This window comes from Martes martes (genome assembly GCF_963455335.1).
Source record: "Martes martes genome assembly, chromosome: 16".
NCBI lineage: Eukaryota > Metazoa > Chordata > Mammalia > Carnivora > Mustelidae > Martes > Martes martes.
In genome coordinates this window covers 16229822-16257313 of record NC_137904.1, presented here as the reverse complement: position 1 = coordinate 16257313, position 27492 = coordinate 16229822, and the positions used below count along the sequence as shown (strand labels likewise).

The 27492-nt window shown below is 49.5% G+C and overlaps 1 protein-coding gene across 2 annotated transcripts; it reads right to left on the bottom strand.

Moving 5' to 3' along the window:
• Nucleotides 1-558: 558 nt before the first annotated feature.
• SCO1 (synthesis of cytochrome C oxidase 1) lies at nucleotides 559-27436 on the bottom strand. 2 transcript variants are annotated; one of them, XM_080825763.1, is made up of 6 exons: nucleotides 27117-27436; nucleotides 25577-25667; nucleotides 22515-22712; nucleotides 21675-21767; nucleotides 17237-17352; nucleotides 559-1002 (listed from the first exon to the last, which is right to left on the bottom strand). In XM_080825763.1, exons 1-6 carry the CDS (start codon nucleotides 27399-27401, stop codon nucleotides 883-885), a joined length of 903 nt encoding a protein of 300 aa, XP_080681889.1. In that variant the 5' UTR covers nucleotides 27402-27436; the 3' UTR covers nucleotides 559-882. The 2 variants fall into 2 exon arrangements, with proteins under 2 accessions (XP_080681889.1, XP_080681888.1); XM_080825762.1 differs by lacking the exon at nucleotides 559-1002 and adding an exon at nucleotides 11291-12208.
• Nucleotides 27437-27492: the final 56 nt, after the last annotated feature.

Below are 27492 nucleotides of genomic sequence, written 5' to 3'. Positions count from 1 at the left end.
AGAAGGTGAGGAAAATCCAGTGATGTTCATGTGAATGGGACATATTAGTAATGAATCGATTGGCTTATCTGGAGGAATAATGGTTTTATTCGAATAGCAACAGACTGGACAGGAAATAGTCCATGGGTGCTAAAGTAAGACAGGGTGAAGGGTGGGCATATGGAGGAAGGGAAGCTCTCTCTTCTTCACAGAATGCCACTAACAGACCGGACTCTAACCTCCGTCAGAGTTGGCCCACGCCAGGATCATTAATGTTGCTAAAACCACTGGGTGAAGGCAGGAGAGAAGGGGTTCGTCACCGCCCTAACCAGGCAACGAAACCTACCACCACGCACCACATCCCGTGGTAACGACCTGGCGTCCTAACGAGGGGACCCAGGACGCACTATAAATACCCTCCAGCACCCAAATCTCATCAAGCCTCTGGCTACTGCGTCATGCCTTCAGAAAGCAGAGAGAGGAGCAGGTGAGTGAGGCCAGGAAGGAGAAACCATCAATCAGTCCAATCCAGAACGAGGGGCATTACACAAGAAAACAAAAACAAGAGACTGGCCAAGATAGTTCAGAAAGAGTCAATATTTTCTTTTAAATCTGCTTTCGGTTAGAAGAGACCACAGAGACAGAACCAAGTGCAGCACCTGAACCTTGGTGAGATCCTAGATTGAAAGAAAGGAAAGGAGGTTTGGGAGAGAGGGAAGAAAGAACAATCTGGAACCATCTGGAAAGGCATTTTGGGGACAAACTGAGAAAATTTGATATTGGATACAAAATCTTTGTGAATTTCCTTAGGTGCGAAAATGCAACTATCAGTACGTGGGAGGGTCCAGCCAGAAATGTGAGTCCTCCAGGCTGGGGACCATCTCTCCAGCGGAATAATTCGTTCTAGAAAAGCAGGTTCTGGGGTCCTCCGGAAACCTGGGAGTGATGATGAGTGAAGAGTTCGTTTAGAAATGAGGCAGCAACCAGACCTTGTGGGGAAAGGCTCCTTGCCAAGACGGTTTTCTGAAAATAAAGTCAAGATCAAGAGTCAAAAACATTTAAATTTTAGAGGAAAAGATAATGAAGGTATATTGTAGCTGAGACTAACAACCGCTAGGATGATAAATTATTTCCAAATATTGTTATATGCCTGTCCACATTTGTCCTTTCAAAATAAACAGGGGAGACATGTACCTATTTTTTTTTTTTTTATTAAAGCAGCATATGCTCCCTGTAAACATCAAACGATACCATGCAACAATGTCTTGGTAATCCACTTCGTTTTTACACGATGTTATTGTGGACATCCTTCTATGTCAGGAACTTGGGATTTATGATTTATGTCCATTTGTAATGGTGCCGTACAATTCCATTATATAGACGTCCCATAATTAATTTAATAAATCCGACTTTTGAAAATACCATAGTGACGAACATCCTTGATCCCAAAGGATCAAATCAACTTACTCCCCACCCCCCACCCCGACTCCCCCACCGTGTCAAGGTTATCTCCCCACATCTTTGCCGACCCTGGGTATCATGGCTCTAATCTGTGCCAGTTTTATAGGCGAAAAATGTTACTTCCTGATGTCTTGGTGTGATTTTCTTCCATCATGCGCGAGGTTGGACCTCATAAGCTTCTGGTCACTTGTCATTCTTCTGTAAATAGTCTTCACGTCCTTAGCCTTTTTCCTCTTGAGGGGTTACTATTCTTCTATTTTAAGAACTTTCATATGTCAAAGATTTTGGTAATCTCTTGTGTATATCGCACGTTTCCTCTCATTTGTTCCTGATCTCACTCGAGCCTCACAGCAGTGCCGGGGTTGGGGTTAGACGGAGCAGGTGGAGTTATCCTCACTTAATTGATGTGGAAACTATGACTCAGTGGGGAATATTTGGCTTCCTTGCTTGGAGTCCGGCGTGCCACGCTATCCTACTCCTCCAACAGGGTCCTGATGGCAGCCTTCAGGGTTCTGGGAGGAATAACTTATCTCCCATACAAATCAAAACTTCTTAACTGTGTGCTCCTCGGTTTCCTCTTCTGTAAAAAGAAAAAAAAAAAAAGTGGAGTCGGGTCAAATGAGCCTAACATTCTCTTTAGCTTCACTATCTTTTGCTTCTGTGATTTGAGGTGCCAGAGAGCTCCACGTGCAAGAGGGCGTTGTCTGTATCCTCGAAGCATGTCCGTGGCATGCAGGAGGCCGCTGGGTTGTCGTTCTCCACGTAGGAAGTGCAGGGTGAGTGCCCCTGCGTGTTACCAAGAGCGTTTCCCTCCTAGACCTCCCTGGGCTGGAACTGGGAGCTCGACTCTGACCCTGTCTCTCTCCAGTCAAAAGCAATCCAAGACACAAGGCCACATTGATGAACTCCAGCATTTCTGTGTCACGGCTGGAGGGTCCCAGGTCAAGGTAGCTAACTTCCTCTTCCCACAGTCCCTGCAGACATCATCAGCGGATCGTAGCTTGCACCATCTGAGCCCGGCCACAGCTTCAGATCCTTGGAATTGTAGTCTAGGAGGCAATAACTGATCAAAACTGACACGGGGATAAGCTGTTTGTCTTCCCGACACTAGGATATTTTTCCTAAAGATCACTTTCTTTTTTTTTTTTTTTAATATTTTGTTTATTTATTTGACAGACAGAGATCACAAGTAGGCAGAGAGGCAGGCAGAGAGAGAGGAGGAAGCAGGCTCCCTGCCGAGCAGAAAGCCCGATGCGGGGCTCAATCCCAGGACCCTGGGATCATGACCTGAGCCGGAGGCAGAGGCTTTAACCCGCTGAGCCACCCAGGCGCCCCTAAAGATCACTTTCCTATTACAAAATCAAAATACATTTGTTTGGGGGGGGGTGGAAATAGATCGTCAAAATTAAGAAAATGAAAATAATCCGTAAGACCATCATTGTTATTATCACTTTGGTATGTATTTTTGGGTTTATACCAAAAATGATATCAAGGGGCACCTGGGTGGCTCAGTGGGTTAAGCCTCTGCCTCTGGCTCAGGTCATGATCTCAGAGTCCTGGGATCGAGCCCCTCATCGGGCTCCCTGCTCAGCAGTGAGCCTGCTTCAACACCTTGCCACCTGCCTCTCTACCTACTTGTGATCTCTGAATAAAATCTTAAAAAAAAAAAAAAGAGATCAAGCTTTTGCAACTTACTTATTCACTTACAGTACATATTGGATGTCTTTCCTGATCATTAAACATGAACCAGCCTCTCCCTTTCAATGGTCCGTGGTGCTTCCCTTCAGAATGGACCATGTTTGTTTATCCCCTGGAGCTGGGCACCTACCAGATCCCCTAGAGTTGGTCACCTAGGCTGCTTTCTGTTACTTACACCTTCCATCATCTACCATTACAAAAACGTTGCAGTGACCAAATCTTTGTGCGTCATCTACGGTTCTATCCGTGGAAAAATGCATATGCACGGACTAGCAGGCTTGCTGTACTACAATGACAAGTTCAGAGGACGTGTCACACTTTATATTCCCCCAGCTCCGTGGCAGGGTCCCTTTCTCCATGCCCTCACACTCAGCGAGTAATGTTCTTCTTAGCGTTTTGTCATCCCGAGAGACAGAAATGCCACTCCTTAAATTTGCATTGTTTGATCACTAATAATGGTTTTTGTTTTTGTTTTTGTTTTCGTTTTGGTATGGTGAGTCACTCTTTGATATTCTCCTTTCCTGAGCTGCCCGTTTATATCCCTTCCTCAGCTTTCCCTTGGGGTGTTCCCTTCTATTTCCTTAGGGATCCGTAAATGTTCTTTATACATCAGCGATGGTAACTCTTCATTCCAGATGTTTCTGATGAGGTCTAACAGTGACTTACTCTGTGCTTGCTGCCCTTAGTTTACAAAAGCTTTTTCTACTATCTTAGTCGGCGTCTTCATGCCTGCAAAAAACGGGCTCATTCAGAACCTCCGGAGAAAGGAGGTGGGATGCGCAGGGCGGGCATTGTGAGGACAGGTGGAGGTTTGACCTAAGACAGGAAGCCCCAGGCATTCTGAAGCGTTGGTCTCCAGGTCAGGAACACGGGCAGCGGTGGCACATGGGAAGATATTAGCCCCTCTACTTAGATACATAGATATACATGTTAAATTTTTATAGGAAAATAGAGCAAACATACATAAGATATACAGACGTGCACACGTGCAGTTTATAGACTAATAAATACCGACGTATATATCACCCGGTCTAAAAATATCACTTATTTGCTATTTCAGCCTTTCATTTTTTTTTTCTTTTTTAATGTGCTACATCTGGCAACCACTTGCCAGGTGTACTTGTGCAATAGTACGTGTATGTAATTTATAAATAATAAGTGTATATATTGGGAGGATGCATGTCACCTTTTTTATCTTAAAAAATTGTTACTGGGAAAGGTTGGAGAATGCTACTCAAGGAAATCTCTCTTCTGGGGTTCCTGCTTGTTTTCCCCTGCCTGCCGGGAGGCTGCCTTTGCTCACCGCTGTGCACGCATTACTTCCATGTGCACGTGGCTCAGCGGCTCAGGGTCCCCACTTCTGGCCTGGCTGGGGGCCGGCTTCCCCACAGCCCCGTGGCAGCTCCCGCCGCCGACCAGCTCAGCCTTCCTCTGCTCTTGCTCCGGAGGGGAGGAGCTCAGTGGTCCGGCCCGTGAACTGGCTGCCAACTCTGGGCCGCACGGGTGTGACCGTGTGGTACAGGCCCCGGGCCACTGCTGCCATTAGGCATGTGTGGGCAGGACGCGTGCCACGGCACCTGAGGCAACCCATGCCCAGTAGGGTAACCATTCACACGTATTTCCTGTACTGCCTGTATTATTTTTTATACCTAAATCCTTGATCTGCCTATGCCCATTTGAATGGAGGATACAGAACGGCCAGCTCCCTTTTCTCCTTTCATTAAGTTCACTGAGTCCCAGTACTCATTGGGAGCGACCTTCGCCAATCCAACGTACCACCCTCGTTAGAGAGTTGTACAAAACGTGTCTCTGTTTCCATTCTGTGATTTGATCTGGGGAGGGCTGTACATGCACTCACTACACTTCTTAAAAAATGACGGCTCAGCGATATAATTTGACAGTAGTAAGGCAAGTCCGTTCTCCTTGCTCTTATTTTCACTCCCTGCTTGCATTTTTCCAGACTGATTTCTGAATCTTTCTTTTGAGCTCCCCAAAAATGCCACTGCGATTTTTTTTTTTTAAGATTTCATCTACGTATTTGAGAGAGAATGAATGAGAGAGAGCATGAGAGAGGAGAAGGTCAGAGGGAGAAGCAGACTCCCCAGGGAGCTGGGAGCCCGATGTGGGACTCGATCCCGGAAGTCTGGGATCATGACCTGAGCCGAAGGCAGTCGCTCAACCAGCTGAGCCACCCAGGCGCCCCGCCACTGCGATTTTTTAAAGTAAGGTTTATTGAGATACGTAGGCGAGATGCAGGTCACGTGTACACCCAAGTTATACACCAAACGCCGGACCCTGTTGAGAATGAAAGCCGATCCCTGCAGGCTCCGTGGCTGGTGGTCTTCTCTAACTAAGAGTCAGTCCTACAGAGCCTGAGCTGGCCAGGACACGGGCACGTTCAGCCTCTCCCAGGCCAGCTCCCAGTCCAGCTCCCAGTCCCACTTAATTGCATGAGCTATTCTCATCAGCCCCGGGGCAGACTGCAGGGCAAATGGCCCTCAGTCTTGCTTCAATCCAGCTCCAAAAGGCCCAAATGGAAATAACGCATTTAACCCTCCTACGGCCTCAGGTTAACCAAACAGCCCATCTCTCTGCTTTTTGCTGTAATTCTCTCCCCCCCCGCCCCGAGAAACCCTTGGCATCCGCGCGCTGCAGAAGTTCTGACGGAGTGATCGATGTCTTTGATTAAAATTTGAAAAATGGAGCCATCAAACCACTACCAGGAAATGGAATCTGTTTGCTTGAGAGACAACTTTCAAGTTATGTGTTCCGCGGAAGCAAAATTAATTAAAGAAAGAGCTTTCTGGCGGCGGTGGAGGGGGGGGGGCGTGGGGGATGAAAATCGATTTGCTGCAGACCGGTGGTTCTCAGACCTAAACGTGTGTAGGAGTCACTTGGGGAGCTGGTTAAAATGCAGCTTCTGATTCGGGAAGGCTGGGGTGGTGCCCGAGAACCCGCGTTTCTAGAAAGCCTCAGGTGATGCGATGCTGCCGGCCCCCGGGGTCGCGCGTGCGAAGAGGGCTGGAGAGGAGGTTCTGGTATTGGTCTTGCTACAGACTGGCAGAGGGGTTCCAGTTGGGCCCTTCCTCCCCTCCACGACGGCGTGGGGGCAGAACAGCCTGAGACCTCGCCGCCCAGCACATCGGAGCCCAAGGCTCTTGGTGCGACTCCTGGAGACTAGGAGGCCCTCCCCGGGCACAGAGCTCAGCCTGGCCCCCCGCCCTGGCGCCATCTTCAGTGGAAAATAGTTAACGGGCGCCAACTGCAGACCCGCCCAAGAATACTTCAGATGGCTCAAGTATAAGGGCAGTGTTGCCGGGTTAGTCCCTAAAAAGGGACTTGACCAGCACGGGCATCATCGGAGCAGCCTCCGGGCTTGACTGACACGGGCCAGCTGCCGCTCCTGGGGACAGCCAGCGAGGAGCATGCCTGCTCCCTCCTTCCGCTTGCTTCCCCTGCATCCTGGGCCCCGAGAGCCTCCAGAAGGGTCTGAGCGGGATTCTCTGCCTCGCTGCCAGCTGGGGACAGTCACCGGGCTCCTTCTGGTACCTTTCTGGTTTCACCTTCCATGCGGTCTCTGCAGTCCACTGCCCACCCGGCCGCCTGGCACTGGCCGTCAGCTCGTGCCACCACCCCTGGGACCGCTTCTCTGCTTCTCTGCATCACGCTTTTCTCTGGAGGCTGCCTTCGTGGGAACTCGCTTTTCCCTCCCTCCAATCAACCACTTACACCTTCAGTTTACAGCTTAATACATTTTAGAGGCGAATGTCTTCAGCGGGACCGAGCTGTCCCCTCGAGCTTTGCGATCCATAACCATGCAGCTGCCGGTGATGACCGTCCGCCAGTCTGCCCTGCTCTCACAGCGCCTCCCTTGGTGCCCAGTTATTCCTGTCGTACAAATAAAACAACTAAGATGGGGGGCGGGGGGTGTCATTCTAATCCGGTCCAACCCGAATACCGCCCCTCCTGGGTGGGAACAGCGAGGAGGCTCGCAGGGGCTGTGGCGTCGAAACCCCCCGTGTCCTCCTGACGCTGAGCGCAGGCATGGACACGGAGTCCCACGTGTCACACGGACAGAACACGCCTCCGTGACAGTGTCGTGGCTTCTTGCGACAGAGGATCCAGCGTGTACTTAGCTTTCACGGATCAGGTACTGGCTGATAAAGCAAGAAACAAGACGCACAAGTGCGTTTCGGAGGTGACGATGGGACGGTGACTGTTCTGAGAAGACAGAGCTGGTACCTTTCAGAGGGGTACGCACGTGGGATCGGGGTGGGTGGAGATGAAAGGTCGGCACGTGGCCATCGTTACTGAAGCCTGGCGGTCAAGTTCCCTGAACTAGTCTACGCTGTGATCATGTTTTAGCATTTCCACAATAAAAAGAGAAAAGAAAACTCGTTTTCTTTCGATTAAATAGCCAGCCATTTCTCCTGAAATAGTACTCAGGGTGTGTGACTTTTAAGACCCCCGTGAGGGGAGACATTAGTACCCCGACTCCTCCGTGAACCAAAGCAGCAATCACAGTGGGGCCCTGTGTGGGTGGGTCAGGCCAGGCTCTTGTTCTCGGCCCTTCCAGAGCTCCCCGGGGCCCCCAGGCTCCCAGTAGAGCCAGAGTCCTGGCTGTGCACCAGGTGTCACCCCCAGCCCCTCCTCCAGCCTCTACCTCTCGTCCTCCCTGACTCCGCGAGCTGCTGTGGCTCTGGGCTCCTTGCCGCTCTTGCCTCCCAAGCACATTCTGGGGTCAGGGCCCTGGTCCTGGGAGCCCCCCCCACCCCAAGATACTCACGTGGCTCACTGCCGGGTTTCAGATGGCCACCCTCCCCACCAAGGATCCTCCCAGGACCAATTAATGCCCATCCTCCGCGTCAATCCCCAAACCTTTAGTTTCTGAGTTCACAACACTTACTACTACCTGGTATCACTGAACGTATTTGTTTATAGTCTGTCTGCCTCACTAAAGATAAGGGGGCTTCGTGGGCCTCTGTGCCTACTGGCCTTAGAGCAAGAACCCCATCAGGCTGCCGCCTCTTCTATGATCGCGCCCTGGTGTTCCTGTGTCAAGACCAAATGCCCCAGGTTTCGGGTTCGAACCTCACCATTGTTTCACGAAACTGGTCTCTAAATTTAAATGCCATTTTTAAGCAAGCAGGTGTGAACGGATCATGAAAGTGATGTGACCACAGTTCCAGGCTCAGGTGTGGGCTGGCGTGGGCGTGGGGGGCAGAACGGGTGGGCGCCTGTCAGAAACCAGCACCCCCACCCCAGGCAGGCTGAAGCGGAGCGGTGACCAAGGGAGGGCAGGAAGCACTGACAACCGAACCCACTTATTGACACCATCTGTCAAGGAAGTCCCCAAACTGGCCCTGGGACCAAAATTACCGCAGCCCTCACTGGCCAGGCATGTGCTGGTGTACTGCACGGCTTCGAGGAATTTAATTTATTTATGGGACAGAGAGAGAAAATGTGCACACAAGCAAGGGGAGCGGCAGGCAGAGCGGGAAGCAGGCCTTCCACTGAGCAGGGACCCCGACGTGGGGCTCGATCCCAGGACCCTGAGATCATGACCTGGGCTGAAGGCAGATGCTTCGCCGACTGAACATCCCCTGCACTGTCAGTATTGAAACCAGGTTTAGTTTCAGTGCAACGTGTTCCTGAGCAACAGTGCCATGACTGAGCGTGCAGGCTGTGAGCACACCGCCCACCTGTGTGTGTGTGCACGTGTGTGTGTGCATGTGAGAGAGAGAGAGAGAGAGTCAGGGGAGCACTGAGAGGACAAGGGAAGATCACCCTGAAAACTATTTTTCCTCTAGCTAATCCACCCCCTAACCTTGGCAGGCGTTCTGGGCTAATTTCAATATTTACCAAACTCAGTAATACAACAAATATGCAATGACAGAACAAAAATATAACCATTACCAGTTATATAAAAACCGGGAACATCTGTGCCAGTCACGGTAGTAACACGTTTAGCTTCAAAACTTGAGCCCGACTGGAGCCCTGGGGCTCTGGGAAGACGCCGGCCCAACGGGGCAGGGGTGGGGAGACACGGGGGGACAGGAAGTGGTGGGCAAGAGGGGCTTGAGCCTGCCGGGTCCTGCCTCACTTTATAAAGGGATCCACTTGCAAATTTTTGGTCTAAGAAGAGATTCTAAAATGTTGATGATTCAAGGGAAATGGAGCCCAATACTGTTACTTCCATTTTTCTGTATATTCCAAATTTTCCTTACTGAGGACGTAGTGAAACTGTGGGAGAACCAACGATGCCCTCCTAAGTTCTAGAGGCGTTAAGGTATAGAGAGGTTTCTGCGGGCGACCGCTCTTGCAAAGGCAGCTCTCACACACAGAGATTTCAACCGTACTATGTGAAAAAAATAGATGTTATATGAGGGATCATGGATGATGTGAGACGTTTGCTTTTACTCATTTAAACACAATAAGAACTATTTTAAAATATTTCAGTGCAGGTGCGTTTGCGACTCTGAATCACTTTACTGGGTCCACATCAGCCTCCCAACTCGTGGGTGTTTTCCCGTGGACCAGATGGGTGGTTTGGTGCACCTCAGCACAGGACCTCGGGGCCTCGTGGACAGCCGGGTCCATTAAATGCTTCCCAGCCTCCCAGCACCCCCAGATGTGGTTGGATTCCTGGGGTCACTGTAAGCTCCCCCATGGCAGGGGTACAGGCTGGGGCTTGACTGGACACCGGGACCCGAGTTCTAATTTAGCTTCAGAAGGGCTGTGACTCTCCCCTCATGAGTAAAAACAGATTTGGACGTCATCCCTGAGGCCCCTTTCCCTGCTGCTAACATCCGGATGCTAAGCCTTTAAAACTTGACACTGGAATGAGGAGCAAATACGTTTCTTCAAAAGCTGCCGTTCCCTTTCGGGATCATGACACCAGCTCCAACCTGCGACAGCTGAGAACGAGGACTGTTTTATCCGGGAGCCAGCCTGCGGCAAAGCGATCCACACAGATGCTCTGGGGGGCTTAAAACAGACCCTCTTTTCTGAGGTCTGGCATTTTAGATATTTAGTATCTTCTATTTTCTTTTTAAAGTAAGCTCCACACCCAGGGCGGAGCCCAGCGTGGGGCTTGAACTCCCAATCCTGAGATCAAGACCTGAGCTGAGATCAAGAGTCGGAGCCCTGGACAGACGGAGCCCCCCAACGCGTCCCTATTTAGTATCTTTGTTGTCACACGAGACCAGTCCTTTGGTGAAGTCCCTCGCCTTCTTGACAAGGTTCCCAGCAAAGGCCTCCCAGCCTAGAGTTTCCATAAACTCCCATCTTGTGGCTGTTTCTCAGGGAGCCCACCCTGAGGGGGTTGAACAGCCAAGGGAGCAAAGCCCCGCATGTGGGGGGGCTTCAACAGACCCCCGTCTCCCCACGGTGCTGGGGCCTGCGAGCTGGAGAGCGAGGCGTCAGTGGCTTCTCGTGGAGCTGGTGTCTCCTCTCCAGGGATGCCCATCAGATTGGGCAAGGGCCCGCCCTCCTGGCCTCATTTCCACTCAGTCACCCCTTTAAAGACCCTCTGTCCCAGCACCCTCGCACTCTGAGGTACTGGGGCACTGCGCCTCACCAGACGGATCCTGGCGGGGCGGGGGGGACACAGTGCAGCCCACAGAGCTGCCGCAGGGCTCACGGTTTTTCTTTTCCACAGACCAGCCTGTATCGCGTGCATGTGAAACTCAAGCGCTGTTTATGAAACTGTTGTCTGACTAGAAATGATACCTGCTGTGTTAGGATTTACGGAACCTTCCAGAGCTGCCCTGGGGAGCAGCTCCAGGTGGAAGAGAGGGACGGTCCAGCCCAGACACCCAGGGAAGCTGACTTCACAAACAAGATTCGTCCCACCACTCGGCGGTCACTTTCCTGGATGGCTGTGTGCACGGCGCTGACGGTCCCACCGAAAGCTGGTCAGGTTTTCACCTGCCCAGATCACATCCCTGCTTCCCCACACAAGTCTCTGCAGGCACGGTCCCCAGGCCACCAGCACCTGGGGCATCTACAGCCGCCTTCCGAGTGCAGGGGTCTGTATCCCACCGGACCCTGAGAATCCAGCCCCGGCCGGGAACCTGGGTTTTAGCAAGTGCCCAGGAGGTCCCCCGAGTCCGAGGGCTGTGCGCACCCACAATTCACCCACGAGAAAGGTCAGGCTTGCAAAACCGCACACACCTTTATTTCACACCCACTGCAACCCGGTCTCGGCGGACAAGTGCCCTGAGTCACAGTCATGATCGAGATCCTCTTCTATCCACTTGGTAGGTCACTGAAAACCCAGCATGTTTCAATAAAAATCACATAAAAGATCCCTAGAGAAACCGATCTAGCGATTTTCCCCCAAACAACAGATTTCCTCTTCATCAGTAAACTCGGCAGCTGACAGGGGAACACAATGCGGACGTGACCGTGAGCTCTGTCAGCACGCGGGACTGTGCACACGTGCACTTTCAAGTCTGAAGAGTCACTACGAATGTCCGAGAGCCCCATCTGACAGTCACCCGCCACCAAGAACTCGAAGACGAAAAGCAAGGGCACTAAGGAAATGGCACCCTTTTTGGAATTCAGCCCTACACCCTGGACGACAAGGGTCCAGGGCACCAGAGAGACAGCGACGCTGATCCGAGGGCCCGGCTGCCGTGGGGAAGCGAACCTGCCCGGCCTCCCCCGCTTCCCGGGGTCCATTTCTCCGGCTTCGCGCCGACCCGGTCCCCAGCGCTCAAGTGCCCGCGTGGCAGGAATTGTCACAGTTCCAAGAACTCTCCTGGCTGAACCCAAAGTGCCATGCCCCGTCCCAAAGACAGGTGTTCTTGCGGTGCGAAGGCCATTCTGTGGGTTGCAAATATGAGTGCGTGTGCACACCCACGTGGCTCCCGGGGGAGACAAAGCTCTTCTCCTCTTTCGCAAGAGAACACGCGGCCGGCCGCGGCCCGGGCTACCTCCTCTTCCTGTGTTCCCTCATGTGCGCGGCGATGGATCCGGCAATTTCCGCATTCTTCTTGTTCTGGCCGAAATAATCTAGAAACTGACCATCTGGTCCAATCAAGTACATGATTATTGTATGATCCACCTGCAGAGAAGGGGGGAGAGAGCGGACAAAAACATTACCAAAATGCGCTTATTTTACTGAGCGCTGAAGAGAATGTCACGCTCGTGCTTCAACAGCCTATCCGTCGTCTGCAGAATGGCTCGAAGCCTGACTGTAATAAACTCGCGGTGACAAATAACTAAAACCTTCCGGGTTCCAGAACTCCGCACTGACTACTGCTGTAAACGGCAGGGAGGGTTTGGAATTCTGGTTCCATCCGTACCCTGCGCCCCCACACAATCTCTGAGAATCTCCTTCCAAGAACCGGCTGGGGCTTTCGGAAGAACGGGTTAGCGCCCTGCGCCTCAGTGCTGCCTACCACGTTTTAGGAGAAGAATCCAGAACACTCACCCCTACTGTGAGTTTATAATTTATAAATTCCAGCACAATATTTAGTCCTGATATTAGCGATGCAAATGGAAACGTGAAAACAAGGGTTTCCTCCCCTAGGAAATTTGTCTATACTACGCGGAATGATCCTATCAGAAGCAGATGACCTGGAAACTTCTCAGGAGGCGTAAGTGCTACGTCTCTGAGGGCTCATCTTCAATTTATTATCTCTTTTTCAGGCAAAGCTCTGAAAACATTCCCAGCTCTAGGTCAGGCTTAGACTAGTCCTCAATGTTTTTATTTATAGGCTTCCACCAAATCCAAGTTTAAATGAGCAGAAGACATGGCGCCTGGCGTCCTTGGAATTCACTGCAGGCTTGACTTGCTATTTGGCAAGACAAAAAGGAAGACAGAAATGTGATCACACATACCACACTGGGGCCACCCCCCGAATGCACCCGCCGCGCAACACGGGTCTGTGAGCTTATTACTTCTTTATATACACACATTCGTAAAGACAGAGCGAATGGAAAGAGCCACCTGCCTGCGCACATAAGGAAGGAATGTAGGCCAAGGGCTCAAACGGCTGGTGATTCCACGCGTCTCGGAATAACCCGCTGCAGGAGCAGGACAGGGAGCTGCGCCTCTCTGCACGTCGGCCAGAGGGATGGCGGAGGCTCTGCTGGGCAAGCGTGACTCTGTGGCCTACATCCTTCTCCCGACTTCTTCCTTTTCCCCACTCTGTGCTCCCTCTCCCTTAGAAGACTAGAACTCCAGTGGATTTCCTTGACGAGTGTTCTTAATGTGTTACTTTCTAATACACAATGGAAATATTGTTCCATCCGCATCTGCCAAACTTGTCCGTGGTCACGTCTCGACATTCAGTGGCTCGTGGGCACAGCGAATCGCCGTGTGTCTCTAACACAGAGGGCTTTAAGGTGGGAGTAGCTCCTAGGAGAGAAGGAAGCTACGCTGATGGACATGCTCGTTCTCACGCCGCCCTTGTCCTGGGAGTCTGGTACCCTACTCCTCTATGGACAACCCAAAGGGCTCAAGAGAAAACCAAGTTGTTAGCGCCTGAGCTAAGCTTAGGACCCGGGTCTGTCTGCTTTCACAGTCCACCCTCCTACCAACCAGCTCATGCTGGCGTCCTACTGAGGACCAGCAATGCGAATTTTCTAATGGGTGAGTTTTCTGGACACATGTATACGTTCCCTATGTTTTGAAAGGGTAACGTGCACACATAAAAATGAGCACAACAGGGAACTCACGCACTGGAGATCTGCTACTCGTTCCAGATGCCCAGAGGCCCTCCGTTGTGCCCAGAGGGAACCACTGCCACCAGGTCCTTCTGGATGCTTCCAGAGAAACTGCCCGCGCCTGCCTACTTCTTTCACCACCAGCACCGTCTGTGCAGAAGTACCGGCACCGGGCAACTGCTTCCTCATTCTACAAGGGACCGCACACTGTTCTCGGAGTGTGTGCGCGGTGGCTTCCGGTTTTCAGTCTTCTCCAAGAACAGTACTGTAGGGTACAGGTGTAGACAAATCCCCCAGAGTAGTATCTCTAAAGTAAAAGGTATCCCGCCTCCCACGTGACGGACTGCCGCCCGAAGAGGGTGTATCGCTTAAATTCCTACCATCCATGCAGGGTCCTGCCGGCTCTTCCAAAGTCACTCCGACGGTGTTTTCCCTTTTCCCAAACTAGATTTCAACAATACTTCAAACGTCTGACCTCTGCTGATCTAACAGGTAGCAAGTGGCATTACATTGTAGTTTCCAGTCTTTCATTCTGAGTGGAACGGAACATCTTTTCTGGGGTTCAAAAGCCAGTTGTAGTGTTTTACTTTTTCTTTCTTTCTCTGTCTCTTTTTTTATTTTTTACAGAGAGAGGACAGGGGAGGTGAGGGGCAGAGGGAGAAACAGAGTCAAGCAGATTCCCCACTGTGCGGGAGCCTGAAACAAAGCTCGATCTCACGACCCTGAGATGATGACCTGAGCCAAAATCAAGAGTTGGATGCCTAACGGACTGAGCCACCCAGGCGCCCCAAGTTGTAGTGTTTTTCGGAAACACTTGGTACGTAACGCAGACGGAGGGAACATCATATATATAACATGGTGACGTACACGCTCAGCCTCCGACAGCATGCTCTGTGTCTGGTGTGCCCACCTGACATGTCCTATCTGCCCGAAGACTCCACAGGCCAGAAAGCTTCCCTTCTGCAGCTCCTGAGATTAAGAAAACCTCACTCGGTTACATCCCAGCTCTTAAGACACCCCTTCACTCCCCGCAGGCCCTTCCTTAGGTCTTGACAGAAGCTTCCCATACCGCTTTATGGAGGAAGATCTGTGACCTCAAGGCACAGAAGGTGCAGCAGTGAGAAACCCAACACGCCGGAGAGCGCCTCCCCCTACTGGTTGGCTTAGCGAGTGTATAGCAACGACCTCACTGGTTCTTGCTGCTGTTACGGTAATTCCACCGCAGTTAGTAGCACGGGGTTCCATTAGCTTTAGGCGTCTAACTCACTGCCTCTGAGCAAAAGGTCAAATTCTTAGGGCAGTGACTAGCAGGTCTCACACAGGGTCCAGCATGTATTTCAGGGGCTTCAGCAACTCTCTATAAGACTCAAGTGTCTACAGGGGCACCCAGGGGCTCAGCCCGTTAGGTGTCTGCCTTCAGCTTTGGTCACGATCTCCCGGGTCCTGGGATCCAGCCCCGCATCGGGCTTCCTTGCTTCCCTCTCTCTTTCTCTGCCTCTCCCCAGTGCTCACACTCTCTCAAATAAATAAAAATCTTAAAAAAAAAAAAAAAGATGTAAATATCCGCATTCTAATCTTTAAAATGCAAAAAGTGACCACTGCCATTCTGGATTCTGCGCGGCACCACCTTCTGACTGAGTACAAGCCTCAGCGCCCAAAGGCACGTTTAGGACCCGCAGGGCACTAGCCGTCGCTGCTGGTTCCGGGCAGTTGCCATGAAAACGACGTGTTCCTGCTGAGCCAAGACCAACCAGTCAACGCGGACCACACAACCCGACGTCCCCAGGTGTTTTACAGGACACAGGGAGAGCAGCTTGGGACAGCTGAGCATCCGTCTGAGAGCGGGCCGACCCAAACCACGGCGTGTAGACAGACTCATGACTAGTCGCTTTGCCCAACCAACGTGACAGAGAAGCCAGAGCGTGAGGGGAAAAACGGAACCACTCCTACAAGGTCAACTATTCACGGACAGGAAGAAATGTCCAGTTTGAGAAGAAACCTGGGTGGGCGGGGCCGTGCCCACAAGCAGCAACAAGGAACGCGCCATCCTCCCCTGGCCAGTGGGGCGGCGCTGCTGAACACTGGCTCTGTCTGTCCTTCCTCGGCAGAAGGCAAATATAAACACAGAACGGTGTGAGGCATACCCATCCTAGAAAAGCACACCTTACAGGAAGTCTACCTTTTCACAGCTTTCAATCTTTTCTCCTGCTTTTCAGAACTCCGAGGCATTCCAAAAATGCAGTTCCCCGGGCCCTCACACTGCTGCTTACGCCTCTTCCCTGGGGACACAGGGACCTACACCATGTTTTGTTTTGTTTTTTTCTTAACATATAATGCATTATTAGCCCCAGTGGTACAGGTCTGTGAATCGCCAGGTTTACACACTTCACAGCACTCACCATAGCACATACCCTCCCCAATATCCATCACCCAACCACCCTCTCCCTACCGCCCTCCCCCACCCCGGCAACCCTCAGTTTGTTTTGTGAGATTGAGAGTCTCTTATGGTTTGTCTCCCTCCCGATCCCATCTTGTTTCATTTATTCTTTTCCTACCCCCCAAGCCCCCCACGTTGCATCTCCACTTCCTCCTATCAGGGAGATCATATGATAGTTGTCTTTCTCTGATTGACTTATTTCGCTCAGCATAATATTCTCTAGTCATCCACGTCGTCGCAAATGGCAAGATTTCATTTCTTTTGCTGGCTGCACAGTATTCCATTGTATATATATACGTACCACATCTTCTTTATCCATTCATCTGTTGATGGACATGTAGGTTCTTTCCATAGTTTGGCTATTGTGGATGTTGCTGCTATAAACATTCGGGTGCACGTGCCCCTTCGGATCACTACGTTTGTATCTTTAGGGTAAATACCCAGTAGTGCGATTGCTGGGTCATAGGGTAGCTCTATTTTCAACTTTTTGAGGAATTGCATACTGTGTTCCAGAGTGGCTGCACCAGCTTGCATTCCCACCAGCAGTGTAGGAGGGTTCCCCTTTCTCCGCACCCTCGCCAGCATCTGTCATTTCCTGACTTGTTAATTTTAGTCATTCTGACTGGCCTACACTATGTTTTGAACTCAAAGAACCACTGTCCCCAAACGATGGCTTCTTTATTTCCAACGTGGTATCCAAGCAGCAGGTTCTACTGAATCTAAAATATGACTTTCTGTGTACTTTCCCGTAATTTTATGGGCCACTAAGAAGGGTAATGGGCAGTGAAGTTATGTGAACAGTGACTCTACATTAAACAAGCAGTCTTAAAAAGGCGATACTTCTATTGTCCTTTCAAATATCCCTGATTCCTGAGGAATTCGTGCGGATCTCAGCCTCTGTTTCATTTCTGAAGCCAGTCACTCGAGCTGGACGACCGTGTGGGGCCTGAGAGCCGGCTGTGGGCGACCCGAGCATTTACTTACTATGTAGTCCTCGTCCTCGTCCTTGGGGCCAGGGCTGTAATACACCCGGTACGCTCGGGCCACTTGATCAATCTCTTCTTTGCTGCCAGTCAGGCCAACCAGTTTGGGAGAAAATTCTGGGGGAAAAAAAAAATGAGAAACACAGTGAGAGATGAGAAAACCCGGCTCCCCACCTCGACTTTAAAAACCACTCTCAGTTCTAAAGCCACTTTCTTCTGTGGGTCCCTGACCACCTGCCCTCGCCAGTCACAGGAAAACAACAGATGCAAATTCTCCTCTGTGATAAAGATGTCACGTCTCCAAGACGGGCCACCCTCTGGGCCATCAAGTGCACCCCAGCAGATTTAAAAGAACAGAAACCATATGACATGTGCTCGCAGACCCCAGTGGAGTCAGAGAAGTTAGTAACAGAAAAGTAAGTGGAAAATCCCAAACCACACGGAGATGAAATGCTCTTCTGAATAATAATACAGATCAGAGAAGAGATCTCAAGAGAAAGTGGAAAGTATTTTGAACATATGAAAATGAAAACCCGCGAGCAGAAATCAATGAAAACACAACATCAAAATTTGTGGGACAGAGTCAGAGCAGGGCTCCGAGGGACATTTGTGGCACTGAACTGGTACGTTGGAGAAGATCAGAGACCTAAAACCAGGGCTCTAAATATCCCCCACAGGAAGCTAGAAAAAGAAGAGCAAATTAGATCCGAAGCGAACAGAAGAAAAGGATGAGCGCAGAAATCAATGAAACTGACAAGAGGAAATCAGCAGAGATAAAGCAATGAAACCCAAAGCTGGTTTTTTGTAACATGTAAGTTAGATCCTTTCAAAACGATCTTGTAAAGACCGGGAGGGAACGGATTTTAATTATTTAAATCACATTTTTTATGAACTTGGTTGTTTTTAAATACTTAGATATACTTCCGAGACATGCGACATTTACAGATATTGTCAAGAATCAGGCAGGACAGGTTTTCATCGTATCCTGAAAAAAAAGGTTTGCTCCATGACTCAGTCATCCCACGCCAATGGCTGTATCTCATTTTCCAGCAAATAATCTCACGGCATGTGCCTGCTGTTCGGTTTTTGGGATTCAGGGAAGTGAGCTGGCCGAAGTCACTTAAACACTTGGGTTCAACGGACTACAGAGATGATAGTCCAACACCTAACAGTAGGACCTTCCTCCAGAAGTAGAGGAAAAAAGCCTACTGTCATTTCTTAATTCATCCTGATTTGAAAAACTGCTCAGATACTGAAAAAGCAAGATGGCTTGTTTTTCCTTCCCATTCTGAGTAGAGAGAAAAGTGAGTGACGTCTAAATTAGTTGTACGTCCAGACATTTTTAAGGAAAAATTGTTGAAATTGCAGTAATTTTCTACATTTCCCCCTGGTTCCAACATACCTAGTAAAGAATTTTTTTTTTTAAGATTTTATTTATTTATTTGACAGATAGATCACAAGCAGGCAGAGAGGCAGACAGAGAGAGAGGGAGAAGCAGGCTCCCCGCTGAGCAGAGAGCCCAATGCGGGACTCGATCCCAGGACCCTGAGATCATGACCTGAGCTGAAGGCAGAGGCTTAACCAACTGAGCCACCCAGGCGCCCCTACCTAGTAAAGAATTTTGAAAGAATGGAGCTTTCAAAAACTCTAAGAGCTTAAAGAGGCGTATGTACGCGCCGGTGAAGAAGATTACTGTAAGGTTTTTGCAATTCTGTTACAAGAACTCAGCTCTCTCCTCATCTGGGGATATTTAGGATTCGGGTAACCTGTAGTAACAAACCACTGCCACCATAACACACTTACAGTAGAGATCGTCTGTCACCCATGAGCCAAACCTGCTTCTTACTTATTTAGGAAATAACTATTGTCCTTGTTCACATTCCTGCTAAGCCTGCACACTGTGAATATGTATTTGCCTTAAATATCTAATAGAAACTCCAAAACTTCAAGGAAAAATAAAACTTTCTAACTTCTGGTTGGGCAAAGATTTCTTGCAAATGAAACCAGAAAAATTACATACAAAACCACATACTAATAGACTGGACTGAAAACCACTCTTTGAAGCACATTAAGAGACTGAGATGACAAGCCACAGGCTGGGAGAAAATGTCTGCGAATCACATACCTGGTAAAAGACCCGTATCGGGAACACGCGTGATAAATGCAAGTAAAACGAACAGCCCCACAAAAACGAGTGAAAGCTGTGAAAAGACGCTTCCCCCAAAACAACATACAGATCGTAAAATAAGGACGTGAAAAGATGCTTAGCATTTTTTTTTCTAAAGATTTATTTATTCGAGAGAGAATGAGTGAGTCGGGGGAGGGGCAGAGGCAGAGGGAGAGAGAATCCCAAGCAGACTCCCTGCTGAGCGTAGAGCCTGACACGGGGCTCGATCTCATGACCCCAAGATCAGGCCTAGAATCAGATACTCTAACCAACTGTGCAGCCGTGCCACCCTGGCGCCCCAGGCACTCACTGGCAAGGGTCATTAGGGCAAAGCCTATCAAATCCTCGATGAGCGACCACCGAACTCCTAGTGTAATGGCTAAAATTAAAGGCCGACCACATCAGGTGTGGGTGAGTGGGCAGGAGCTGGAGCTCTCACACACGGCTGGCGGGAGTGTGAAAATGTACAACCACTCTGGAACACTGTTCATCAGTTTCTAAAAAAGATCAACGTGCACCCCAGCATACGCTCCCACAACCTACTCGGATGCATTCACTCCAGAGAAACGGAAAGTCCGTCTCCGTACAAAGACTTGGACTTGACTGCTCTGCAGCTGCCTCGAACTAGAAGTAACCCCCGTCCATCAACAGAACAAGGCTTGGCAATAGAAGGGTGAACACGGACACAGGCGAAAACGTGGATGAGTCTCAAAAGCCTCTTTATGGGGAAAGAAGCCATTTAAAAAAAAAAAAAAAGAGTACAAAGTGTACAATTCTTTCACATAAACTTCTAGAAAATGCAAAGTAACCTACGTTGACAGACAGCAGATCAGTGGGTGCCGGAGACAGGAGTGGGGGCAAAGGGGAGGGAGGAGCAGGGGTGCAAGGAAACCGCCGGGGCGGACGGGAACGTCCAGTTTTCCACTGTAGTGACGGTCTCATAAGCGCAACACAGGATGAACGCTAACAGACCGCACACTTCATACATGTACGTGTTAGCATGTATTTGTTACAGCTCAGTAAGTATGTTACATGACAGAAGACACAGCAGGTCCTCCATGAAACACACTAAAATAACTTCACAGCTTTAGACGGTACGTGTGATAATGCATCATATGTAACATTAAATGTAAAACTATTCATTGGTCCTTTTGACCAGTAGCTAAACCCATTTCACCATAATTAAAATTCCAATTCCTGGGCACCTGGGTGGCTCAGGTGGTTAAGCAATTGCTTTTGGCTCAGGTCATGATCCCGGAGTTCCAGGATGGAGTTCCAGGATCGAGTCCCGCATCGGGCTCCCAGCTCCACGGGGAGTCTGCTTCTCCCTCTGACCTTCTCCTCGCTCATGCTCTCACTGTTTCTCTCTCACATAAATAAAATAACATAACATAAAATAAAATTCCAATTCCTGATTTTTTAGCACCCATGCTGTCACTCCTATCACAAGAGAGATTTACTGTCATTTTTCAGCTAAAGAAATTTGAATCCCGAGAACTTATGCAATTTGCCCAAGCTCATAAGAACCTAGGTATTCATCCTTAATTCTGTCTTAACTTACTCTGTAAAAGTGCCTTCTCATAGGTTTTAACCTGCACGTGGAGATGTTTCAACTTTTCCATGCAAAGTTACACGTGTCTCTGTCATAATAAACACTCTGGATTTACAAAATACGTATTAGGAAGTCAAACTGTGTATAGTCTCTAATCTCCCAATCTGCATGCTCCCAGGACATATGTCTGTCCTAATTTTATGGAGAGTGAGATGCAGAGCTAGAACTAGAAGCAATGTGTCCTCATTCCCTACTCAACACTGTCAGCTTTGTTGATATGTGAAGGCCAAGTTCAGTCCTTCCTGGGACGAAATAAAAAGAGCTGTGCATTAGGAATTGAGAAACTTGTTTATTTGCTTATCAGTCAAAATCACAACGGAGCCGCATCTTTTCATCTGAATCTGTTATTTGCCCTCCCTATTTCATGAGGCATGTAAGGTCAAATAAGGTGATCTTTCAGAAATTCTAAGAGCTTAAACAGATGTAAAGTCTTATTATTCTTTTCATATTTTTATTTATTTGAGAGAGAGGGTAAGGACGTGCATGAGTCAGGTGGGGAAGCAGAGGGAGACTCTCCAACAGATTCCCCACTGAGCAGAGAGCCTGATGCTCAATCCCATGACCTTGAGATCATGACCTGAGCTGAAGTCAAGGGTCAGATGTTTAACTCACTGACCTACGCAGGCGCCCCGAGATGTAAATATTATTAACAAGACATACCTTTCACATAATTTGCGATGGCTTCTTTTGTGTCCCTTTCTGGGTCAATAGTGATGAAAAGCGGAGTCAAGTTTGGCAGAGTTGGAATATTATCTGAAAGAAAGTTCTGGTCGGTCAGTATTTACACTCTGGCGGAAAAGAGGACAGCAGTATGAACAGTGGAGAGCAGTCAGTGCTACAGCAAGGCGTTCAGGAAACAGATGGACACCGGACCTTCCAGTGGAGAGGCCGGGGCAGGGGATGGGATGGCCTGCGGGAGGAGCAGATGTCCACGGAACCAGGTCATTGTCCCACCGAAAGCCTGCACCAGTGCGTGCACCTTACCCAGATCACATCGTGTGACTATCTCGTGTCCTGATCCAATCTGATGTTTGCAGTCTGCTCCCCACACCGTATCTCAACGGCAAAGTAGCCATTAATGAGGCCCAAATCCCCTAAAACAATCTATTTTAAGAAGGACGTAGCCTGCGTCCTCATTGGTAGTAACTACCGCTGACTGCACATGACAGACCATTCCGGTGATTTCCGGGTCTGTGTGTCATGGGACTAAGGCAGGGTCAGTGGCGGGCGTCCATAATCAAGGAAGGGACACAACGCAGAGCCATGTGAAATGAGACCTCCCCGGCATCTTTACATGATCTGACGTTCAGCGTCAGAACAAGCTCCCTCTGGTAGAGAATATGGCCACAGGAATCAAAGCAGCGAACAACGCGACGCGGAGGTTTTATGTTCTTGCAAGGAGCCCGGATGATCACGACACCCGACCCCACAGTAATGTAAGAACATGAAAAGCGTGGTAACATTAAGCAAACGTACTTTTTATAGTCGGCGACGGCTTACCTATCTCATCCACGACTTGAATCATTTTTTCTAGTTCTTCGGGGCAGACATCAGGGCAATGAGTGAAACCAAAATAAATCAATACCCACTGACCCACGTAGTCTTTGTCGGTTTTGGGCTCTCCAGTATGCGTCGTGAGGGAAAACGGGCCCCCGAGCAGAGGCTTTCCCAGGCTTCGCTGCCGTTCCTTCTCCAGCTCTGGAAGAGATACAGACATGCAGGTTACAAAACTCAGTCTAACCACAGGCACCAAAACTCAGTCTAACCACAGGCACTGAAATGCCTGAGGTACGGTCAGTTCTATACTTGTGACTGTGGGGGCACAGACTGTTTCCAAGCAGCTTAAAAAGTCTCTTTAAAAAATAAGATCCAGCGGGAGCCTGCTTCCCCCTCTCTCTCTGCCTGCCTCTCTGCCTACTTGTGATCTCTCTCTCTCTGTCAAATACATAAAATCTTAAAAAAAAAAAAAAATCCAGCAATGAACAAAATCAAAACAAATGCTATGGTGTGTAGTAAGGGCGGTAAGAAAACCAAGTGGTAAAGATATTGCTTCCTCTTCTGGAACAATTCAGTCCAGTTGTTAGGACTGGGCGGGGTGAGAGCTGCCATGGCCCAGAGCGAACGGACTGTCTGAGCCCAAGTGTGGCAGGCTGGGTGGCCTGGCCTCTGCAGTGTTAGCCTGAGTGTCCTGAGGAGGGCATCTGAGTGGGGTGGGGACAGCAGCAATGGGACCTGAGTTACACACAAGGGATGAATCATAAATAAGCATATTAAAGGTAAGAGTCACACATGGCTGAAGAGGTAGAAAGATGGACAGAGACAATCAGAACGTGCCCCATAGCATGCAGCAGAGACTGCGGGTGCCGGTGTGAACTCAGGGCTGAGACACACACAGACGGAGAAGGAAACAGACATGTAAGTACATACGTCTAGTTTCTAGCTCGGTCCCCTGAGAGGACCCTGGAGCAGACACAGCCCAGCAGCGATGAGCCCGTCCTGACTTCTACCATCCTCCACCAAAAGGAAACAGGGCTTTGTGGAGAAATGGCTGGTATCGCACCACAGCAGAGGAAGAACAAAATGAGCCAGACTTTAGGAATAACTCAGAGAACGTTGGAGGCAGGTAAAAAGGGACACGAAATTGCTCAGACTCCCAAGGACCAATATGGGACAATCTGAGCATCAAAATAAAGAGAATACGGATTACAATTCTCGGGATAAGAAGGAAAGCAGGCGTTGGGCACACGTACAGAGTTTGGTGCGGAGTACAGTATTTACGTGTGTAAACACACACCACAAAATCCATGTTAACTGGATTTTCGGTAGAGAAGCCTGACAGACACACGATCAACCTGAGCAGTATCAGTAATGGGACAGAATGAAATTGCATGGCGCCGGACTAGAAGCAGTGGGAACACAGCATCGCTTTGGGGACATTCCTGCCGAAAAGATACGACCCAATCTGAGGAAATCAGAGAAACCCAAACTAGGGGACATTTTACAAAATAACACAGTTCTCAAGGTCATAGAAGTCACATGAAGACTGAGACTGTGACACGTGGAAGGGGACTGCAGAGACATGCAGGAGCAGGAATGGTTCTGACCCCACCCTTGTGCGACACAGAACATCAGGGAGCAGCACTTGAATGAGGTCTGAAGGCTGAACGGCAGTTAACACGTTGATGTTAATTTTCTGATCAGATGGCGGCATTATGACTATGTCGGGAGAATGCGCTCGTTTGTAAAAAGTACACAATGAGGTATTTGATGAGGCATCACGTCGGCAAATACTCTCAGATAATTTAGAAATACTTCCAATAGTTTTTTTGTTTTTTTTCTTTTTAATAAAACAACTACTGTTGGAGGTGAAATTCCAAACTAAAGCCAAAGGCTTGCATATCCTAGAACTGTCTCTGCCACTACTTCCCCAGCTTCTCAGATCTGTTTCTTTGTGAAACTAAAGGAACTTAACTTCTCATTAGACCATGATGATTACATACACATATGATACAAATGAAACACGTCTCCATACCTATACGGATCTTATATTGCTAAGATGTAAAGCCTATGAATCCTTACAGATTTAAGCACATTCTTTGTATCACGGCATCAAAAGAGACTCTAAAGAACCAAAACAGATTTAAGTAATATTTTAAAGGTTTACTGGAAACTTTTAACCCAAAACTTAAAAGCCTGGAACATGGGGCACCTGGGTGGCTCAACGGGTTAAAACCTCTGCCTTCGGCTCAGGTCATGATCTCAGGGTTCTGGGATTGAGTCCTGCATCGGGCTCTCTGCTCAGCAGGGAGCCTGCTTCCTCCCTCTCTCTCTGCCTACTTGTGATCTCTGTCAAATAAATAAATAAAATCTTAAAAAAAAAAAAAAAAGCCTGGAACATTCACTAAAATATAAAGTTCTTGCAAAAAATTTCTAAGCATTTCCTGTGCTAATCCAGACCCAATCCTGGCACCCACTGACCAGGTTCTCCCAATCTCTGTCCATCATCTGTGGTCAGCCTCTGTCCGGCCTCTCCCTCTGCTGATACTCAAAGTGGTTAGGGTTTGGCCCTTCTTTGGCCCTCAGAGTGCCCTGGCCTTCCCCCTGGCCTAACCTCAGCTAGTGATATACTTTACTTCCGTGTCTGCTTCCCTGTCCTATGCACCTCAATGGCTGGACTGAATCGCAGTCATCTCTGTACCCTCTGGGCTTCATACCACCCTCCTCTAATTCAGTCCACATTAAGTCTTTTTAGATTGTTAGACACTGGTACCTCGGACTGGATCCTGGACCAGATAAAAGACAATGAAAAAACTGGTGAATTCCAATTCAAGTGAATAGTACGGCACCAACTTTAACTTCTTAGTTCTGATAAATGAGCCACGGTTATATAATTTGTTAACACAGCGGAAACCAGGTGAAAGGTACAGAGATAGGAACTCTCTATGCCAACTTTGTAACTATTCTGTTCATCTAAAATTATTTCAAGATAAGCAGTTTAAAAACAGAAGAAAAGATGTTAGAAAAGGATTCCATTTTGAGCTGCCCAGAGGAGATCTACTTACTCTGTGTCTTTTCTTTCTTGAAGTACTTCATTCCAGCCAATAAAGCTCCACCGACTGCAAATGTGAATGCCAAAGACTTCCAGGAAACAGGCTACTTGGACAGAGATTTCAGATAAAAATACCAGTAAGATGCAAACATTTAACCATACTAAATTTACTATCGTGGCCTTTAATGTATATAAATACAGGTCTTTTTTTTTTTTTTAAAGATTTTATTTATTTATTTGACAGACAGAGATCACAAGTAAGCAGAGAGACAGGCAGAGAGAGAGGGAGGAAGCAGGCTCCCTGCTGAGCAGAAAGCCCGATGCGGGGCTCGATCCCAGGACTCTGGGATCATGACCTGAGCCGAAGGCAGAGGCTTAACCCACTGAGCCACCCAGGCGCCCCATAAATACAGGTCTTGATCCCGTTAAATATGTAGAACATTCCTGTGACTCTGGGGTGAGAAAGTACTGACAGTGGGTGGTTACATCTGGGCTGTGATGACAATGACAGAGGCATTCATTTCCAAAGGGAAGTGGTTAAGTGCAGGACGCCTGAGTAGCTCAGTTGCTTAAGCGTCTGCCTTCGGCTCAAGTCATGATCCTGGGGTCCTGCGATTGACCCCACATTGGGCTCCCTGCTCAGCAGGGAGCCTGGTTCTCCCTCTGCCTGCTGCTCCCCCTGCTTGTGCTCTCTCCCTCTGACAAATAAACAAAATCTTAAAAAAAAAAAAAAAAGTCATTAAGTGCATTTCATGTGAAAGACGACTCAAAGCTCAAGTCCCATGACTGTTACTAAGGGTCACCCTGACACCAAATGCTGATTTCAAAACCGGTTAATGATGTGATTGTGCTGATACTGGGAACATAAATAAACCAAAAGAAATTCGGGAGGTTGACCTAACTCTGGCTTCCAGAAGTAACAAAGCGAAAGCAGAAATGAGCTTCTTGCAAATTATTTCTTTGCGCTCTTTTTCAAGTCCCAAGGTAAGATGTTGAGTACCTCGGCCTCATTCATTATCCTTCCTCCCCCAGCTTCTAGACCCCATTTCTCTTACCCAACACTAGTGGGTAGTGGCTCTCAGGTTCTCCCAGGGTCAGAACTAGAACCTAAGAGAAACCAAGGAAAAAGGCATACCCTGCGCGCAACTACGACCCCCATTTTGCTCAATTTCAACACATACGCCAAACCTCTAAAGGGGGTTCAAGTGACAGAAGCAAACATGCTCTGGGTCCTCAAACCTGGTCAACGTAAGGCTGAAACCCCCCGCCCCCAGGAAAACCCGAGCCCTATTTCGGGGTTATTTTGGGAGGAGGGGGCGCAAAAATAAAACCAAGCCCGAAAATCCAGCCGCGTGGGGAAGCCGTCGGTTCTCACGTTCTCCCTTTCGGGCTGGACTTTGGGGCGAAGCAAGGGAAAGGCGGGAGGGGAGTCTGTGACCCGGGTAAGGCTGAGCCGGAGGCCACTTCCGAGGTCACCACTAAGCGGGGCGGCGAGGCCGCGGGGCTGTGTGCAGGCGCGACGAGCAAAGGAAGGGCTGCGGGTGCGCACTCACCCCGGGCTTGGAGGGGCGCGTGGGGTCTCTGCGGCCCTTCGGCTCCGGGCCGGACGACCCCGGCGGGGGCGGCACCCCGGTGCTCCAGGACCGGCTTCCCGGGCCGCAGCGAGTGAGCTCCGAGGTCCGCCACGCCTCCTCTCGCCGCGCGCCGAGTTGCCTCAGCCACACTCCGACGGCCCCCTCCGCCGACCCCCAGACCCCGCGCCCGTAGGGCAGGAGCCGCCAAAGCCGGCCCCCCGGAAGCAGCATGCTGGGGCCGGGGACCACCCAGAGCCCCGCCATGCACTCGGGAGAACCGCGCCTGCTGGGCCCGCCCCCCGACTTCCGGCGCCGTTCCCACTTCCTCCGGAAGTCGCCGGGGGCCGCTCTCTGC

What these genes read in the sequence shown, in the direction of transcription:
- SCO1 (XM_080825762.1), bottom strand. Translation starts at nt 27,401, where the DNA reads ATGGCGGGGCTCTGGGTGGTCCCCGGCCCCAGCATGCTGCTTCCGGGG. An exon ending in CGCGCCCCTCCAAGCCCGGG is followed by an intron (nt 25,668 to 27,116) that starts GTGAGTGCGCAC and finishes CTGTCCAAGTAG; the next exon opens with CCTGTTTCCTGGAAGTCTTT. An exon ending in TCAAGTCGTGGATGAGATAG is followed by an intron (nt 21,768 to 22,514) that starts GTAAGCCGTCGC and finishes ACTTTCTTTCAG; the next exon opens with ATAATATTCCAACTCTGCCA.